The sequence below is a fragment of the Tenrec ecaudatus genome, chromosome 18 (assembly GCF_050624435.1).
Source record: "Tenrec ecaudatus isolate mTenEca1 chromosome 18, mTenEca1.hap1, whole genome shotgun sequence".
Lineage (NCBI taxonomy): Eukaryota > Metazoa > Chordata > Mammalia > Afrosoricida > Tenrecidae > Tenrec > Tenrec ecaudatus.
The window spans coordinates 39740448-39762069 of NC_134547.1; the positions used below are offsets into that span (position 1 = coordinate 39740448).

Genomic DNA, 21622 nt, shown 5'->3' on the forward strand with positions numbered 1-21622 from the left:
GCTTACTTTTCTGCTCTGACAGTTAAACAATCTGACAAACAAACATTATGCACACCGCCATTGACTTGGTTCCAATTCATAGTGACCCTGTAGAACTGCCCTTGTGAATGTCAGACTAAAATTTCATGGGAGTAGAAAGCCTCATCGCCTGTGGTGCTGCTGATGGTTTCAAAGTGGTGACCTTTTGATTAGCAGCTCAAGACATAACTAATTACCCCACCAGAGCAACTGCCATTTGACAGAAAAGCAAATATATAAAAGGAGTTACCTTGGCCTAGTTGGAAGAAGAGGCCATGTTCATTCCATGATTACTAGTAGCAGGGTGGCAGTGGAGTCAATGTCATGTTAGGAATTGAAATGGCTAGAGATACAGCTTGAATTCCCCCTCCCCCTTTCTCATTTTATGCCCCACATTTTGTAGCAAGATTGGGTCATAGTTCCTTATTCTGTCTCAACAGTGACTACATTTCCTCTGAAAGCAAAGGTGTTTCTTAGAATGCAGGATCGAATAGGATCCTGAAAAGTTGGCTTCCTAACCATCTGAACTTGCTTATCATCAGTCACTTTATCCTTATGGGAGCAGAAAGCCTCCTATTTCCCCCGAGGAGGAGCTGGTGGACCTACTGACCTTGTGATTAGCAGCCCAGCACCGTAACCCACTACATTACCGGGGCACCTTTAAAAAATTAGTGGGTGCAGTATTTCTTTTTACTTTTTTCCCGCTTTTTAAATCATTTTATTGGGGGCGCATACAACTCTTACCACAATCCATGCATCCATCCATAGTGTCAAGCACATTTGTATATTTGTTGCCATCATCATTCTCAAAACATTTGCTCTCCAGTTAAGCCCTTGATATCAGTTGCTCATTTTTCCCCATCCTCTCCGCCCCCTCTCCTTCACGAACCCTTTATAATTTATAAATTATTGTTTTGTCATGTCTTACGTCTCCCTTCACCCGCTTTTCTGTTGTCCATCCCCCAGGGAGGGGGTTATATGTAGATCCTTGTGATCAGTTCCCCCTTTCTATGCTACTTTCCCTCCACTCTCCAGTATCGCCATTCTCATCACTGGTCTTGAGGGGTTCATCTATCCTGGATTCTTGTACAGTAGAATTGGGATCATGATAGTGGGCGGGGGCGGGGGGTGCCGGAGAAGAACATTAAAGAACTAGAGGAAAGTTTTATGTTTCATCGGTGCTTCACTGGGTACAATATTTCTGTTGTACCAATAACTTTTAACTTTTATACATTATTGGAACTGGAAATATTTTAAAGAAATCTTAGAAAGCCTGACTATTTTGAGAATGATGATGACAACAAATGTACAAGTGTGCTTGACACCATGGATGTATATATGGATTGTGATAAGAGTTGTACAAGCCCTAATAAAATGATTTAAAAAAAGAGCCTGAATATACCTCCAAAGTTATATCTTTTTTATATGCCTAAGAGACCCATCTATATAATTTAGTTACAATAATTTTTAACTTACTGTATATACTCGTGTATAAGCCAAGTTTTTCAGCACAAAAAAATGTGCTGAAAAACTGGGGTTTGGCTTATACGTGGGTGAGTGGTACCCCAGTGAGGTGTAACATCTCGTGGGCGATTGCCATTTTTCCGCTGTTCATTCAAAGCCCCGCTGACACTGCAGGGCTTTGAATGTTTTTTTACTCACATCTAACCAATCAGAGCCGTCCTATGAGGTGGATGGCTCCAATTCGCAGAAACACCCGTAGTGATTCACTTACTCTGGCAGCTGAACTGGTAAGGATGTGTCTGTGGCTGCGCTCCGTCTCTCCCCTCTGGTCTATGTGCTAATTCACATCCTGCATTTCCCACCCTAGGCTTATGCTCGAGTCAGTCAGTTTTTCTGGTTTCCCAGGTAATAATTAGGTACCTCGGCTTATACTCGGGTCGGCTTATATTCGAGTATATACGATACTTGCTTTATATTTTTAGATTACCTTTAAACATGCTTTATTTTCCAGGCTCAACTTTGGTTATTTTAAGAACAAGCTTATAGTAGTGTCTCAGTGACTAGATACACAGACAATGGTTTCAAAAGGATTTAGTAACTTACTAAAGTAATTTTGTAACTTTTGTTAGCTATTTGTTAAGTTTGTTTATGTGGTATGTGTGGAGTCTACCTTTCTGTGCAAACATGACTGAGTTTTTCTGATTAGCCCTGTTTACTTTTGCATTTAACATGTATTTTTTTACCATATATTATAACATCTATGGGCTGTCTGATTTTGTAAAAGTGTAATTTCAAAGATAATTATTTGAAAATAATTTCTCTATTGCAAACTGCTTAGTTCTTATTGACATAACCATGATCTAGGACTCAATAAAATATAATTTGGGTGTCTTTAAAATTTGTGCTTTTTTATGTGTCAATTAAAGGAGCTTCATAAAAGCATTTTATTTAGATACAATTCATATAATGTAGAAATCAATGATTAGAATATATTAAAAATCATGTAATCATCACTGCGATCAATTTTAGAAAATGTTCTTCATTTTTATACTCAATATTACTAGCTTTCTGTGTTTCCCTAGTCCCCTCCCATCATAACCCTATGAAAATATCAAGTTAGTTACTGTCTATATATTTACCTATTCTGGATTTCATATAAAGGAACTCACAACTCTGCCCCTAACAACAGTAACAAAGCAACACAGAAAAACCTCATTCCAAAAGAAAACAAAATAATTTTTTTAAAATTACAACATTAAAGAAAGGGTCCCCCCCAAGAAGATAAAGAAAGAATGGGTCGAAAGGGAAATTGCAATTTTTTTCATGAGTTACTCTGGTTGATTTCTTAAAGTAAATGTCTAGAAAAGAACAGTGGAATATATGTACTATTATGTCATGATGTATGGTTTGTTACAAGAGCTGTAAGATCCCCCAATAAAATGATCTTTAATAAAAAATAAAAAGATTGAATGAAAATTGAAAAATAAAAAAATAATTAAAAAAAAGAAAATGATGGCAACATAAGTACAAATGTGCTTGACACCATGGATGTATATATATGGATTGTGATAAGAGCTGTAAGAGCCCCCAATAAAAGTATTTAATAAATTTAAAAATAAATAAAATACAAGTAGTAAAACTTGTTTTTTCTCCCTTTAGTGAATGCAGTAGTAAAGCAGTATCTGTATTCAACAAAGAAGGGTGTTTGGAGAGTATATTAAAGTTTTTAAGTAGGTTTTCCACCAATGTTGACCTGGCTATTTCAGTAGGTAAGTGATGAAAGGGGTGATGATTTATTATGTATAGTATTATTAAAACATTTTCATTAAGCTATACCATGTTTAGAGTAATTTCATCCTCAATGTATTTACATATGTAGCTGAAGAGGCTTTTTTTATTCTTAAAGTCTATGATGAATACTTATAAAATTCTTCTGTTTTTCACTCTGAAAGGGAGGAAGAGAACGTATACTTTACTTCTAGTCTACTATCATTCTTAGAAGCTTGATTCTTCAAATATCTGAAGTTTTCTTCTCCATTTACCATGGAACAGTAAACCACACTACCAGGCCTTGGACCAAAGTTAATTGAGATCTAGACTTAGTTAAATATCTGGTACCTCATACTTCCAGCCGAAATCCTGGAAGAAGTGATTAGAACTTCACTTAGCCCTTCTCTTCATGAGGCAGGGAAAGCAAAATTCAACAGCTTCATTGTTGTTCCACCCTTCTCTAAATTGAACTCAAGAGTCACTGGGGGCCCTTAGTTAAGCAGGGGATGGAGACAAAAACCAGAGGAGTGAGAAACTCGGACTACTCCGTCAGAATAGAGAAATTATTATTGATAAGTTGCGTCTTTTTTCTTAACCATCATAATGGCAATCATCTTAATTGTGTTTCTCCCAGCTAGGCAAAGTGAATTCCCCTCATTGGTCTTACTTTTGGCTCTAATGAATCCTTTTTAAGTGAAAGGTAGAGAAAAATGGAATAAATAATACTGGAGGAAACTTAATTTCTTGACTGAATTTCCATTCTACCAAAATTCTGTGATGTTGTGGTCAGGTACTGCCGGCTGTGACCCACAGCGATCTTGTACACAACTGAACAAAACACTGTACAGCCCTGGGCCATCCTCACAGTTGTTCTGGTGCCTGAGCCCATGGTGCAGCCACTATGTCAGGCCACCTTGTGGAGGGCCTTCCTCTTTTCACCGTCCTCATTTTTACCAAATAGTATGTCCTTCTCCAGAGACTGGTCTCTCTCTTTATTTTTTGTTTATTATATATAAGCGTAATCTCTTCAGACAATATGTCTAAAGTATGTAAGGTGAAGTCTTGACATCCTTGTCTCTAAGGAGCACTCTGGCCTTACTTCTTCCAAGTCTGATCTGCTTGTTCTATTGGCAGCCCATGGTTCTTTCAGCATTCTTCACCAACACCATAGTTCAAATGCATCAATTTTTCTTTGATCTTCCTTATTCAGTATCACATGCTTCCAACTTTCACATGCATATGAAACAATCGAAAATATCAGGACTTGAGTCAGGGGCACCTTAGTCCTCAAAGTGTAACATCCTTGCTTTTCAATACTCGAAAGAGATCTTATGCAGCAAATTTCCCTAATGCAATGAATCTTGATCTTTTGACGGCTGCTTCCATGAGCATTGATTGTGGATCCAAGCAAGACAACACCCTTGACAACTTCATCATTTTCTCCATTCATCTTGATGCCACCTATTGGTCCAGTTGTGAGGATTTTGGGCTTTCCCATACATTGAATTTTTATCCATACTGAAGGCTACAGTCCTTCAACGCTTAAAATCTATGATTTTAGGAGACTTGAAATAGGAAGTTGATGAGGACTTTTATTCTCAGCAGACAATTTTACAGAATTTCAGAAAAGTTAATTCATAACTTTTATAAGAAAAACTTCACTTCTCTTTCCATGACTTATACGTTTATTTTGTGATTTCTAACTCCTCCCCCAATGAACTTTTTTGAAATGGGTTGTGGTCATTTTGCATTTTATTGTATCGTATTGTGCTTTTCCTTCTCCATTTGACTTGCATATGATGTATTTAATAAAAGTCAAGTTAAATAAGCTTAAGCATAGAAAAGTTTGTTTGGGTTTTTTTTTCACCTGCTATTCCAGTACAGTGTATTATGTTTCAACACCGCTTTCTTTGGTCTTTTATTACTATTATTACTTTAAATTTTGGTGAATACTAAGGGCCTTCAACAAGCTCATGGAAAAATGGGATTGAAAGATAATGGGATTTTTCCGTAAACTTTTTGAACCCCCCTTGTATGTAGGTGGAGGAGTCCTTTTGGTGTAGTAGAATAAGAGTTGGGCTGCTAACCGCAGAGTTTGCAGTTCAAAACCACCAGCGCCAGTAAATGGTTAAGGCTTTCTACTTTGGTAAACAGGACCCATACCTAGCCCCAACATACTCAAGATGGATCAAACACCTAAGTGTAACTCCTAGAGCTTATAAAGATTGTCGGTGAGAAAATGGGGACGAGCTTAAAGGTCCTATTGCAGGGCATAGACACAGAATCAAATATAACAAAGGAAGACAAAATAGGTGACTGGGACCTACTGAAAATAAGACCCTTGTGCATCAAAACTTTATCAAAAGAGTGGGGAAAAGAATCTTTGATAATGACACAGTGAACAAGGAACTGATTTCTAAAATTGACAGAAAACTGAAATACCTTAGTAAGAAACTAACTCAGTTAAAAAGTGAGCAAATTATATGAACAGACAGTTCACTACAGATAACATTTAGATGGTCAGCAGACAGGAAGAAATGCTCATGATCGCTAGCTGTCTGGGAGAGGCAAGGCAAAGCTCTGCGACGCCCATCCCAGCTCAAATCACTGCTGTGCCATCAGTGCTGACTCAGAGCAGCTCCCTGTGGGTTTCTGAGACAGTAACTGTTTACAGGAAAGGCCCAGCCTTTCTCCCTCGGAGCTGCAGGTGGTTTCAAACTGCTGACCATGCAGATTGCAGCCCAACTCATAACCACTACACCACTAGGACTCCATACCAACAGTGACAGCCAAGTTCAAATAACCAGTGCTGGAGAGGCTTTGGAGAGATTGGAACTGTAAATTCTTACAACCCCTGCAGACACTGATGAGGTGCTACCTCAAACAACTGGGACAAGAAATTCCGTATGAGTCAGCAGTCACTCTACTGGGTATATATCCTAAAAAGAAGTAACAGTTCAGACATGAACAGAAATATCCGTCCATCACAGCATTATTCACAATATCAAGAAAATGGAGGAAACAGTCTAAATGCCCATCGGTGGAAGGATGGATAGAGAAATTTCAGTGTGTATATATATACACAGTAGTACTATGCATCTCTAGAGAACAGTGACCAAACACTACCTCATGGAATGGATGGACTTGGAGAACTCGCCCATCACGAAGGACGAGTATTAGATGAGACCACTGTGAGGGGAAAATAAAAGAGAACTTTCACACTGAAGGCAACAGTCAGGAGAATTCCAAGGTGGAAAAAGCAATAAGCTCTTCTATGGCAGACATTAGCTTGGGTGAAATGGCAGAGAACAATCCACAAGAGGATAAAGAGAAATCAAGAAGTAGATGAAGGGTAAATTATTGGGGCAGGAGGGCTTGAGGGGTTTATTAGCTTAAACAGTTGAATACAAACTGGATGATCTGAAATGTAAACCCCCACCTGGTTTACAATTTAAAAAATTGTTAAATGAAGGTAATGGATCTAGCCCCAATTCAAGAAGAGTTCTGATAACATGGCCCTGCTTGATACTCACCTTCATGAATGGATCACTGAAGTTAAGGGTGCTACAGCAATGTTTGGCGAAAAAACTAGATGTTGCTTGGCTGTCAACTGAAATAGTTTCTGGGGCCATAAAGGCTTGTCTTCAAACAAGCAGCCATCTAAGTGAGGAGTCAACTAAGTCCACACGGAAGAAGCACACCAGCTTGTGTGGTCCACAGATGGCAATGAAAAAATTGTAATTTGGCGAAGTGAAAAGTATCGGCGCTAACATTATGAACGTCTAATTTGTAGAAGGCTACAGAGGGCAGTGGGAACCCAAAACCCATCTGTTGAATGTCTAGTCAGACTGAGCTGAAGGCAGATCAGCTCTAGCCACAAGCAAGTCTTGAACAGCCATGCTGTCAAACAGAGACCATTATAGTCTTGAATATACTGAATTGAATGTGATGCTTGGCCAGATGACCTCCCTATAGACCCGACCTGAGTTGGTTCTGGGTGCAAGTATCTCTCATTGTTCCATAACAGAAATTTCTTTCCTGGCTTTTGGAATGTTGATGAGGGTCTTTTCCTTATTTAATATATATATTTTGATCCGTATATTATTATTTTATCCTTACCACCTTATTTTGATTTGGGATTTTGGATGCATAGGGACAATAACTAACGCAGAAGTGAGGAGTGGGTGATAGGGGGATTTCAGGAGTGGGAATGAAGGCAGGGGGGAGGAGGTACTAGAATTGACTTACTGCACAATTCATGGTAAAGGTAATTTAATCATGGGGGTAAATGTTCTAAAATTGATATGGTAATGATTGTATACTTCTTGACATGATTGAACTATTGTGTGCTATGTAAATTATGTGCCAGTAGGTTTTAAAAAGTAATGGAGTGGGAAAATAAATGTGGTTTATCAACTAGTGATAGTCTACAGACTGGTATTTCTATGGTAAAGACAAATTGAAAATAAATTTATACTTGTTTATTGTAATTTGACATTCTTATGGCCTTTAAGAACTTTGTAATTGTGCTTTATCAAAATGTTCTGTAGGGCAATAGAAAAAAATTAAGTATTTTGCAATACTGATAATTCTTTTAAAACTTACTTGCCTATACCATCATTGAGGTAGATTATGCATGTGTGTAAAGTAGTTGTGAACATGAAAATGCTTTATCATGAGTTGAATTGTTTTATGTTACTGTAAGAAGCATTTATTTGTTTCTAATTATTTAATTTTTTGTCTTTATAGCATACTGCTTGCAGATTGTCACTGAAGATAACCCAGAGTTATTGAAATCTTTTAATGATGCAGGGTTGCACGTACTAGAATCAGCAATGCTATTGCCTGTCAATTCTATGGAGTACATTCTATTAAAAACATTGGTAGCAGGTAAGATTTAGCCAGAGGGGCAATATATCATTTTATGTAGTATCTTTTAGCGTGTAGTAATGGGAGCTTATGTTTCAATTCTTCCTTCATTTCATCATACCTGGTTTTATTAGCCTACCTTGTGCTTATATGTCTGTTCTGAAGATTTTCATATAGGGGCACATACAGCTATTATCACAATCCATACGTTTCAATTGTGTAAAGCTCAAATTTGTACGTTCATTGCCCTCATCATTCTCAAAACGTTTGCTTTCTACTTAAGCCCCTGGCATCAGGTCTTCATTTCCCCCTCCCTCTCTACTCTCCCCTCCCTCATGAACCCTTGATAATTTATAAATTATTATTTTGTCATATATTACACTGTCCGACTTCTCCCTTCACCCACTTTTCTGTTGTCAGTCCCCCAGGGAGGAGGTTATATGTAGATCTTTGTAATCTGTACTCCCTTTCCACCCCAGCCTCCCTCCACCCTCCCAGTATTGCCACTCTCACCACTGGTCCTGAAGGGTTCATCTTTCCTGGATTCGCTGTGTTTCTAGTTCCTATCTGTACCAGTGTACACCCTCTGGTCTAGCCAGATTTGTAAGGTAGAATTGGGATCATGACAGTGGGGGGAGGAAGGATTTAAGAACTAGAGGAGAAAATTGTGTTTCATCCTTGCTACACTGCACCCTGACTGGCTCGTGTCCTCCCCGCAACCCCTCCATAAGGGGTTGTCCAATTGCCTACAGATGGGTTTTGGGTCTCCACTCCACACTCCCCCTCATTCACAATGATACGATTTTTTTGTTAGGATGATGCCTGATACCTGGTCCCTTTGGCACCTCTTGATCGCACAGGCTGGTGTGCTTCTTCCATGTGGGTTTTGTTACTTCTGAGTTAGATGGTCCCTTGTTTACCATCAAGCCTTTAAGACCCCAGGCACTGTATAATTTGACAGCCGGGCATCATCAGCTTTTTCCACCACATTTGCTTATGCACCGCACCTGCTTTGTCTTCAGCGGTCATATGGGTAGGTGAGCACACAATGATATGATTTTTTTGTTCTTTGATACCTGATCCTTTCGACACCTCATGAGCACACAGGCTGGTGTGCTTCTTCCGTGTGGGCTTTGTTGCTTCTGAGCTAGATGGCCGCTTGTTTACCTTCAAGCTAAGTGGAGACTCTTAATTCAAGCAGTTCTCCATATTTGTCAAACTTTCTAGACTAGATTTCTTCTCTAACAAAATATTATTAACTGATAAAGAGATTTCAGTGCCCTCTTGCTTTACTGGGACATGTATTAACCTGGAAGGCATGGTTCTGCTGCTGTCAAGAAATAGTATTGAAAGTTTAGCTCTATCATCTACCCCCATTGTTGGTGTAAATAGTATCGCTTGTTGAGCATTTGATCTCCACAAGTGAAATGTTGGTATATTGAGGTTCATAGGTGTCCTATACCTGAATAATTTATTTTTCTCAACTGTGTTTTAAATTCTATACCTTTGGCTAAATTTATGACATTATCAATAGACTTACCTTATGCCTCAGGGAGATGATTGATATGCTCCTAACATAAAATGGCAGTGACATCTTCAAGGTGAGCTGCAGACATTTAAAAACCATAAATATTTGTTTGTATTTTGACCTTATACTTAATTCTAGCCTAAATCTAAGAACAGTTAGTGCCTATGACATGACCCTGCTTGATGCTTGCCTTCACGAAGAGAATACTGTAGAAATGGGAACTATAGCAAATAAATTAGATTGTGCTTAGCTGTCAGAAAGAACAGTGTCTGGGGTCTTCCAAAGGCTTGCATTCAAAAAGTCAGCCGGGTGTTAACGCAGTCCATATGGAAGAAGCACACCAGCTTCTGTGACCCAAAGATTGTAAATAATATAATTCAAATCCAAAGGAAAGAATGGTATTAGAGCTTAAATTATGGACACCTGATTTTCAGAAGGCTATGGACAACAGTGGAAGCCCAGAATCCATTTGCGGGGTCCATACATAGATTAATGAGGAATATGAAAGCCTTGTTATCAGACAACATTATAAAGTTGATAATGGCAGATGACCAAACCAGACTCAAGCTATGGAATCAGTGCCAACTCATAGCAACCCTATAGAACAGATAAAACTGCCTCTGTCAGTTTCCCAGTTTAACTATTTTCTAGAATGGAAAGCCTTGTCTTTCTCCTGCAGTGCAACTGGTGGTTTTGAACTGTTGACCGCATAGATAGTAGCCGAGAGTGTAACCACTGCTTCATCAGAGCTTATTATGGCAAATACAGTTAGGGTAAAGTGTCATATCTTATCACTTGCTCTCCCTATTGACCCATTTGAAAGTTGTTCCACCTTTAAAAAAAAAAGGAGCAGTGCACATGAATAAAGCCTCGGGTGAACCCTCTCTGACCACAGACCAGGGGTGTGCATACCCCTGCTGTCGTGCAGAGTGCATTGGAAAGTGGGCTATCACAAGCCTATATTATCGTTAGCTTAACATTTAACATCTTCTCACCTGACCCATTTTAAATGTGTTCTAGTTTTTAATATTTTCTACTTTGCTTTTCTATTGAGATTTTTCTGTTTTCCTCTGTTATTGTTAGTGTTTTTCTTTGTTTTTTGATGTTTTTCTGTATATGAAATTCAGGATAGTTAAATCTATAAAAACAGCATCTTAATGGTTTCACGGGGGTGTGGCACGGGAGATATGGAGGAATTGGGGAGCTAGTAACAATGAGTAGAAGAACAAAGAAAATGTTCTAAAATTGATTGTGGCAATGATACTACACCTCTTCTTGATATGGTTAAACTATTTAATTATGTGACATGTGGGTTATGTGCCAATAAAACTTTTAGAAAACAGGAAATAATTTATCAGGATCCCTTCTATTATTATGAGTTTAAAAATTGACAAGCCCTAAAGGGCATTTATGCAGGTCTAAATACGTGCAGGCATGTACATACGTAAATTTATTTATATATGGTGATGGGGAAATAAATCTATGTACATATATTTATAGGTTTAGTATTAAGATAGCAGATACACATTGGACCTCCACTCAAGTACTCCCTCAATGCAAGAACACTTTGTTCTGTTAAACTGGCAGTCCATGATGCTCACCTTCCTGACATCACTGAAGACAAAGGGGCTGTATAAACAAATGAGGTGAAGAAAGTTGATGGTGCCTGTCTATCAAAAGATATAGCATCTGGGGTCTTAAAGGCTTGAAGGTAAAAAAGCAGCCATCTAGCTGAGAAGCAACAAAGACCACATGGAAAAAGCACACCAGCCTGTGTGATCACGAGGTGCCGATCGGATCAGGTATCAGGCATCAAAGAACAAAAAAATCATATTGTGAATGAGAGGGAGTGCGTAGCGGGGACACAACCCAAATGTAGGCTACTGGACATGCCTTACAAAAGGGTCATGGGGAGGAGACGAGCAGTCGGTGCAGTGTAGCAACAATGAACATACCACTTTTCTCTACTTCTTTAATGCTTCTTCCCCCCCTACTATCATGATCCCAAGTCTACTCTACAAATCTGATTAGACCAGAGGTTGTACACTGATACAGATAGGAACTGGAAACACAGGGAATCCAGGACAGATGAACCCTTCAGGGCCAGTGGTGAGAGTGGTGACACTGGGAAGGTGGGGTAGAAAGGGGGATCCCAGTCCAAGGATCTACATATACCCCCCTCCCTGAAGCATACACAATAGAAAAGTGGATGAAGGGAGACATTGGACAGTGTAAAACATGACAAAATAATAATTTATAAATTATCAAGGGTTCATGGGGGAAAGGGTGGCGGGGAGGGAGGGGAAAAATGAGTTGATTCCAAGGACTCAAGTAGACAGCAAATGTATTGAGAATGATGGCTGCAAATGTGCTTGACACAATGGATGTATGTATGGATTATGGTAAGAGTTGTGGAAGCCCCCAATAAAATGATTTTAAAAAAGTTTGCAGAACTCAAAAAAAAATTTTTTTGACAAGCCCTTTAACCCCAACCTTTTCTTCACAGAATTTTTTAGTAGGTAAATAATTTGGTGATCTGTTGAGTAGTATGTATTTCCTATAATTTCTTCATATATTTTCCTTTTGCCGTTTCGCTGCCCGAAGACCATTTTTCTTTACTAACAGCTGATTGACATAAATGGTTCACATATAATTCAGTAATAGAGTCTTGTATTCATCGCCCCAATCAATTATAGAATGCTTTCTTCATTCTTGTATCTGTTATTACTAGCTCCCCTTTTCTTCCCAGTCAACCCTAAGAAACTTTCAATCTAGTTGCTGTTGCTATGATCCATCCTGAGTTTCATTCAAAGCTTATTCAAGTAAATAAAAGAAACCACCCGTGCCCAGCAACTTTAGTAGATTAAAACACAGAAGAACCTTGATCTGAAAGATACTAGACTATAATAAGCACTAGAACAAGTTGAAAATGGGTTTAAAGGAAACACAGATGGTAAGATGTTAAATTGTACCTTAGCTATATCTGCACTAATCCGCATTCGGACGCACTCTTGGCCATCCTTGGTCAGCGTTGGAGGAGTTGGTCATTGTGATGGTTTTGTCAATGGAGTTTTTGCTTTAACTTATCCATAGCCTTTTGCTAACCGAGTCCAGAATTTAAGCTCTTACAGCCACTCCCTCTAATTGTGGCTTTTGTTACGAAAGACTGAACACCAGGTTGATGTGCTCCTTCTGTGTAGACTTAGTTAATACCTCAAGCTTTTAAAACGTCACATGATATTTTTTTAATACATCGCTTTATTGGACGCTCATAGAACTCTTACCACAATCCATATGTGCATCCATTGTGTCAAACACATTTGTACATTTGTTGCCATCATAATTTTCAAAACATTTGCTTTCTACTTGAAGCCTTGGTATCAGCTTCTCATTTTTTTCCCTCCCTCCCTCACACTCACTCCCTCACAAACCCTTGATAATTTATGAATTATTACTTTTTCATGTCTTACACTGTCTGATGCCTCCCTTAATCCACTTTTCTGTGCATCCCCCAGGGAGGGAGGGGGTTATATATACATTATTGTGATCGGTTCCCCATTTCTCCCCCTCCTTCCCCTTCCCCTCCTGGTATCATTGCTACTCTCATTGTTGGTCCTGAGAGGTTTATCTGTCCTGGATTCCCTTTGTTTCAGCTCTTATCTATACCAGTGTACATCCTCTGGTCTGGTTGGATTTCTAAAGCAGAATTGGGATTGTGATAGTGGCGGGGTTTGGGTGGGGTGAGGACGCAATAAAGAACTAGAAGAAAGCTGTGTTTCTTCAATTCTATACTGTACCCTGACTGGCTCATCTCCTCCCGGGGAACCTTCTGTAAGGGGATATGCAAATGCCTACAGATGGGCTTTGGGTCTCCACTCTGCACTCCCCCTCATTCACAATGATAAGACTTTTTGTTCTTTGATGTCTAATACCTGATGCTTTCATGATACCTCATGATCACACAGGCTAGTGATGTGGGCTTTGTTGCTTCTCAGCTAGGTGGCCGCTTATTTATCTTCAAGCTTTTAAGACCCTAGATGCTATATCTTTTGATAGCCTGGGACCATCAGCTTTCTTCACATTTTCTTATGCATCCGCTTTGTCTTCAGTGATTGTGTTGGGAAGGTGAGCATCGTGGAATGCCAGTTTAATAGAACAAAGTGTTCTTGCATTGAGGGAGTATTTGAGTGGAGGCCCCGTGTCCATTTGCGACGTTAGTACTAAACCTATAAATATATTCACATAGAACTATTTCCCCATCGCCAGATGCTATTTTTTCTGATAGTCTGTGACCATCTGATTTCTCCATCATCTGATTTTACTTTAGCACCCCTATCTTCAGTGATCTCTTCATGGCAATAAGTATCGAGTCAGCCAAGGATATTTTTTCATTTTTGTCTTTTGAAAAAAATTTATAATAAAAAGTTAATCATTAAAAAAATGACAACATATAATTTAATCTCACTAATTAACAATAGTAACTATTCTATTTTGTTGAGAGAGAGAGAGAGAGAGAGAGAGAGAGAGAGAGAGAGAGAGAGAGAGAGAGAAAGAGAGAGAGAGAGAGACCTGCTTTCTGAGACTTTGGCGCTTTATTCTACTCCTAGAATATAAGTAACTATTTTGGAGAAGATAGCTCAGGTTAAAACGATAGGAAATGAGTAACTAATGAAGATGGGAGTCGGGAGGAAGCATTAAAAAAAAGGTAGGAAATAAAGCAATTTAATATGCCATTTTAAAGGAAACTTTATTTATATTACCCTAGTTTACTGATGTGTAGTGGATCAGGAAAGGGAGATTATCATGAAAGATTGCCATTAAGGGAGCTGTCTCTCTTCTGTGCTTTTTAACATCTTAACACAATCTGAGTAAAGGGAGTAGGGTTGAGATTTTTGAAATTGAAACAGCTTAAAGAATGAATCTTGGGGAAGCTATACTTAATGAAAAATGTCACAGGTGATTCTTTTGTTCTATGTTAATTTTTTCCAGGCACAGTTTGGAATCTAAAGAACCTCATTCCTTCCAAAAGTCAGGCAGAAATCATAAATGCTTTACTAAAGGTCCTATCTGAAACTTTGGAAATCGATGCTGGTGAAACAGTTGTTCAGATGAAGGTCGCTGAAACGCAAAGGTTGAAGACTGCTGCAGAGACAGAGGAAATAGTAGAGAATGTTAATAGTGATGCTGTAATTGAAAGTGAAGAAATGGAAGAAATTCCTCATAAAAGAAAAGCCAGACAGAAGACTTTCATTTCAGATTTACTTCCAGTAAGTTGGTTGATACTTTCAAACGTGGATTAATACTAATGTTTTCTTTCTTTGCAGTTCTTAGCTTTATAGAAGAAATTTGCTACAGAATTAATGAAAAAGTATATTTCAATTTCAACAGAAATCTTGTTTTCTTATTTAGAGATCTCCCAGATTTGTGGCGAGAGGGCATTTTGTTTGAAATGAAATATATATAGGAGATCTGAAAGGTGGAATAATCTAATTTTATATAACTGCCAAATCTGTGATCATCAACACAACTCAGACCGTCTTAAACAAAATGAATTTTTGCTTCATTTGGATTGTCCCTTGTATTCTTAGTTATTTTTCTATGATAGTAAAAATACACCTAACAAAACACTTTCCATTTGTTTGTTACCTACACAATTCAGTGACATCGATTGCGTTCCCCATGGCGTGCAGCCATTTGTTTGGTGCTGTCGAGTGGGTTCTGGCTCATAGCACAACGGAATGAAAAGCTGCCTCGTCCTGCACCATCCTCACTTTCTCCTGTGTTAGGTCCGTGGTTGCAGCCACTGCACCTCCATGTCATCAAAAGCCCTCCTTGTTTTCCCTGATTCTCTATCAAACATGATGTCCTTGTCTTAGAACCAGCCCCTTTGATAACCTACCCAGAGTATGTGAGACAGGTCTCATTGCAGCTATCCAGTTCCCAATATTTCCAGTTCCAAATTTTCCCATCACCTGTAACTGATTTTAATGCTTTGTGAAAAGCTTCTCTTCTCCTGCTTGCCCCAGGAAGTCACTAATAAGCCATATATTTTCCATTCTAGATTCTTCATATGAGCGGGCTTAAAAAAGTTTGTGCATATTTCAATTCTACTTTTCTGTATATTTTTTGAAGGCCCTTCATATGATATATGCTCTTTGTGACTGATGTATTTCACTCAGTGTAATGTTTTTAAGGTTCATCCATGTTGTAACATGTGTCAGAACTTCATCTTTCTCTATGACCAAGTAGTGTTCTATTGTATGTATGTCTTACTTTGTTCATTAAGTCCTTAGCCAATTTTAAAATTGTTTTGTCTTTTGTTTATGTCTAGGTATTCCAATTGTATTACAAAAATTAAACTAGTTTTAGATAATTTTGGCCCCCCCTATTTTCTCCCATCCTATAGTTTCTTCAGTTTATTGATAAAGTCCTTTGATGAACAACTTCTTGAAATTTAGATTAAGACCTCCTTAATCTGCTTTGTCATCTTCTGCTTTTGCTGTTGTATTAAGTATCCATTTCTCCATACTAGGTCCCAAAACATTATTCCTGTCCCTTTTTCTAAGGGTTTTATAGTTTCAGTTTTTACATTAAGATCCTTGATCCATTTTGATTTAGTTTTGACCATTAATTAAAGAAGTAATTCTTTTCTTATTGAGTGGTTTTAGTACCTCTGTTAAAAGTTAGTTTACCATAGATGTATGAGTTTAGTTTGGACGCTTAATTCTATTCCATTCGCCATTATTCTAGTACCAACTCTTGTTTAACTTTATATGTTCTAAGATGGCTTAGTGTGAGTCTTCCTATTAATTTTTGTATCTTTATCTGATATTTTCATATTTAGTCTTACCCAAATGGTAACCCAGGCTTTTATTTACCTGCTGTTCAGCAGAGCCAGTTGGGTGGTTGGGGAATTACGGTTATAATTTTTGCAAAGTGGATGATTGTTCCTTATTTATGCTAGTAGATGAGGAACCAGAATTTGTGAGAACATTTCCTCAAGGAGCAGAAAAATAGGTGGGAAGCTGGAGAAGACAGTGCGTTTGGACTTTGTTTATTCAGATGCACATGGGATGCTCTCTTTTCATGTGTCAAGGAATCCTGGTGGTGTAGTAGTTACGCGTTGGACTGCAGGCCGCGTGGTTGGCAGTTTGAAACTACCAGCAGCTCCACCGTAGAAAGACTGGGATTTCTACTCCCGTGAACAGTTAGTCTTGGAAACCCACAGCGGGGTAGCTGTAAGTCAGCATTGACTCCATGGCAGTGAGTTTTCATATTTCAGGCAATGTGCTAGATACTAAAGAGAGATGAGATGATTAAGACATCTTAATCAGGTCCTGCACTCATAAACTTCCCCCAGTTGGGGAAAAGAGTCATATCTCATAATTCCTTGGAAAATATGAGTTATGAGGTTATGCACCAATATCTAAGTTGTTTCATGTAGGCATGTATAATCCATCCCAGATGCAGGAGGAAATGAAGAGATTGTCAAAGGTGATTACCGTATATACTCTTTATAAGCCGAGTTTTCCAGCACATTTTTAATGTAGTTTTGGTGGTAAAATTAGGTGCTTCAGCTGATATTCGGGATGGCTTATACTTAAGTGTATATGGTATTTTGGTCAAAATGTTCACTCTATCCAAGAATGAGGTGGTAAGAAACAGCACGGTGAAAGCAAACTCGTGTTTATCGAGACCACCCAGACAGCCCAGGGAGGGGAGACCAGTCAGGAGGTTACTGAAATAAGCCTGAAGAATGACGATGAAGCCGGAAAATGAATAGTATCAGTGTTCTATCCCTTGTACAGTTCAGAGGTGAAATTTATCTAATACCACCAAATTAACTGAGAATTGTTTCCTATTTGTCCTTGAGTTTTATGATTTTATTATTGATGAGTTCTTTAAATGCAATATACTTAAAAAATAGTATAGTGTTCTTTATATTCATCAAGTCTTAAGACATATTAATTGGTGGTATTTTTTAAAAAATCAGAATTTTCTTCCCCACAGATAGCTCTTAAGTTTGAAATGTTATATTAAGTGCTGGTGTGTGTGTGTGTGTGTGTGTGTGTGTGTGTGTGTGTGTGTGTGTGTGTGTGAGAGAGAGAGAGAGAGAGAGAGAGAGAGAGAGAGAGAGAGAGAGAGAGAGAATTTTCTTCCCCACAGATAGCTCTTAATTTGGAAATGTTACATTAAGTGCTGGGGTGTGTGTGTGTTTGTGTGTGTGTGTTTGTGTGTTCACGCATGCAGAAATGAGGTGGCCTTCCTGTTCTTGTAGTGTTTGCATTTTTCCTCAAGGAGCAGAAAAGGTGTCTTGAAAAGCATGGTACCACCACTTCTTGGTACAGGGAACCAGGTACTTGACCCAACTTGTTACATCTGACTATTCCGTTTTTTTAGAATTTAACATCAGCAATGAGAATTGACTCAACAGTGCGTTATTTTTGTGTTTGTTTGATACAGCTTTATAGAGGAAAGTACACCTATAAGCCTTGTGTTCTAAAAGGGATGTTTATTTTTTAAATCCTTGCAAAGTCATGTCTTCGGTAATTACAGAAAGCTTAAGTTCTAGACCTGGAATGAAGATGGCTTTATATCTACATGTGAAAAGTTAGGCTATGGTAGATCAGTGCTCTGCGGCTCTTTTTCAGCTCTTGGCATTGTACTGACTCAGTTTCTCCTAACAGATACAGGTTTTACCACTCCATATTCTTATCAGAACAGAAATGGAAATTATACTTGGGCCGTCAGGGGTTTCACACAGTATTGAAAGTCTTTCCTGGGAAAAGGAAGAATTCATTCCTGTGAACTTTTTCCATCTTCAGCCTTACTTCCAGAGAGTTTTTATAGGGAACAAGTGAGTAGTCAAGACCCATGTCTATGCAGATTAAGATAGGATTTGCCACTGTTTAAGAGCTATTGATTTTAAACTGTTACGTAGAGATTTACTTTCTTAGCGTGATTTTAAAATGGGATTCTGGTGCTTGTAAAATGAAAGATTCTTTATAGCAAAATCTTGCTTTTGAAGTGGTCTTATCTTATTAACATACCTGAGTAGACTGAGTGATCAGCATGCTGGTCATCAGCCAGTGTTTTATGTACCAGTAGAATATGAAGCTTGCTGATATCAGCCCAGAATACAACTATGTCAGCTGTTTCCTTCACTCCACCAAACAGCTGTGTAGCTCTGCAAGAGTGCTCTAGAAGCAAAACTGTTTATTGCATCATTTTTAATCGTTTTATTAGGGGCTCATAAAACTCTTATCACAAACCATACATACATCAATGTGTAAAGCACATTTGTACATTCATTGCCCTCGTCATTCTCAAAACATTTGCTCTCCACCTTAGCCCCTGGCATCAGCTCCTCATTTTTCCCCGCCCTCCCTGCTCCCCCTCACCCCTCCCTCATGAACCCTTGATCATTTATAAATTATTATTTTGTCATATCTTGCCCTGTCCAATGTCTCTTCTCACCTACTCTTCTGTTGTCCGTACCCCAGGGAAGAGGTCACATGTAGATCCTTGTAATCGGTTTCCCCTTTCCAACCCACCCTCCCAGTATTTATTGCATCATTTAACTGAAGGTACAGACAAATATGTAAGAAAGAGCAGTTCAACCCAACAGCTTTTTTCCCTTTTTCTAAACCTATGTGAAAACAAAGTAATTCTTTCCCACTTTCAACGGTTAGCAATGATCAATTCATGGTCTGTCTTATTTCATGCTTTTTTTTTTTTTTGATAGTTGACTTATCTCCCCTTACTCTATCAGGTATTTTGAAGCAAATCTTACATATTATAACATTTTGTTAGATGTTTTTAAATTGGGATCTCTGGTGGCATTATGGTTATGTGTTGGACTACTAGCCTCACGATTGACAGAAAGCAGCAGTTGTTCCCTGGGAGAAAGATGCGCTTTCTGCCCCTGTAAACACTTACAGCCTTAGAAATCCCGGGGCAGTTCGTTCCTGCCCTATAGAGCTGCCGTGAGTTGGAATCAACTTGATGGCAGCAAGGGGTTGGTGTTTTTTAACTGTTTTATAACAATACACAGGAAAATTGTTTTGAGCAGGAGATTTACATACAGAAGTGAACTTAATTTGAGAATTCCTTCTAAGCCAGATCTTCATATGTTTTTAAATAAATGAGAGCCTAAAAGCATATCTTACTAACTTTGAGTCTCCTATAATCCATGTTTGTTCAGTTGAATATCACTAACACACGAAGCCAATAGGAATGAGTTTCGTGTGTGTGTGTCTTTTGTGGTAGAAATACACACAGCCAAACATAAGTGTTCAATAATATCTACATGTACGATTCAGTGACAATTGGTTACATTCTTCAGAGCCTGGTAGTTTAATAATTTATGTGTTGGACTGCTAACTACAAGGCCAGCAGTTCAAATTCATCAACCACTCCTTGGGAGAAAGATGGGGCTCCCTACTTCCATAAAGATTTACACCCTTGGAAATCTAAGGAGAATAAACCTGAAGAGTTTTGATTTGGTTACATTTTTGACATTGTGTTATCATTCTTGCTATGTATTTCCAAATTATTTCACTACATTCCTTTAATCCATAGGTTCCAAATTTATTTGGCCTAATACCTCCTTTACAGTTAAAAAAATCCCCAAATTACTGTGGGAAGGAGCAGTTTAAATGCAATATTACCTAAGCTTTTTATCTATGCTTTACAGCTACTGCTGTCAATTTGATCTCATAGAGATAATGCTTTAAAAGAATACGATGTTTTCTCACTAATTGAGCTTATATAAATTCTTACACTAATAATAAAAGGAATACAAACTTAAAGGTCCCTGAGATAGTTATTAAATTAGATGTTTTAAAATAAAAATATAGTTCAATTTTAAGTTACATTGTTGCACAAATGAATTACTGGTGAGATTGTAAATGAAGTGAGCATTCTAGAAATGCAAATGGAATTGTCACAAAATTCATATATATTTCTTACCTCTGACCTACTTAATATAAGGAAACATATCCAAATAATACTAGTTTAGCAGCGTGTAAATGCACCAATTAACATAATTAGACAATTGTCAAAATTTGGAAATAGACAAAATATGAAGAGAATTCATATTTTTAACTTCTATACTAATATTTTTATTATGAGCTTATCTTTCTTTTTTTTTTTTTTTGTAGTTAGTTCAAGGATCGTTTGTTGGCCTTTAGGAGTGTTTTCCAGGCCAGTCTGTTGGGGCACCACAACCTGGCCCCAAAGTCCACCTTCAGAATTCTTTGGGGGTCTCGCTGTTCCATTTCCTTGTTGTTCCGCTGCACTCCCCCAGTGCTTTGCCTCGGGGTGGTGGGATCAGATCAGGTGCAGTTCCCACACTGTGTCTCTGGTGTTGTCCTTTGTAGAGCTAGGGGTCAGTGAGGGGCGTCATGTCTCATAGTGGGGCTGGCCATGTGGTCCTCCCTGTGGACTGGCTGCTCTAATTGGGATCATCGTTCTCAAGGCCTGGTGGGCTAGGATATGCTCCACTCTCTCCTCCTCCCCCTTCATCAGCACCCGCGTGCTCCAATCAGATATGTACCTCTCCCAGAGCTGCAGATTCAATGCTGTCTTTTGAAATAAATTATTTTGGGGGGAGGGATAGGTGTCCACTTAGTAGTTGGGATTGGGGCCTGCCCACCAGATCTTTCATTTTTCATAGGTGATTTGTGAATTTGTATAATCCAGCTCAAGAAATGTTAATGATAAATTGAAGTTTATGTTACAAGTTTCAGAGAGAAATATTCCCTTCTTTCTTCAGCCTTGAAATACTTAATACAATGAATAGCCTTCAAAGCAAGCCAAGAAAGCAAGCTGTATGGGTCATATAAGGGCCTCTTACTAGTGCTATTAATGCACGTCTTTCGAGGAAGATAGAAAAGCAAGTTTGCTGTGTATAAGTGCTTAGTGTCTGAAATAACTCTTAGTATTTTTTGTTACAAGGTAAGTGGGGTTTAG

General features: G+C 38.4%; 1 protein-coding gene across 1 annotated transcript in view; it reads left to right on the forward strand.

Annotated features, from left to right (window-relative positions):
• HEATR3 (HEAT repeat containing 3) overlaps positions 1 to 21622 on the forward strand; it is a 68082-nt gene that overhangs the window by 6228 nt on the left and 40232 nt on the right. The window contains exons 5-7 of the mRNA XM_075536593.1: positions 3142 to 3251; positions 8002 to 8142; positions 14639 to 14916. Coding sequence (XP_075392708.1) covers positions 3142 to 3251; positions 8002 to 8142; positions 14639 to 14916 — 529 coding nt within the window. The remainder of the gene's footprint in view (positions 1 to 3141; positions 3252 to 8001; positions 8143 to 14638; positions 14917 to 21622) is intronic.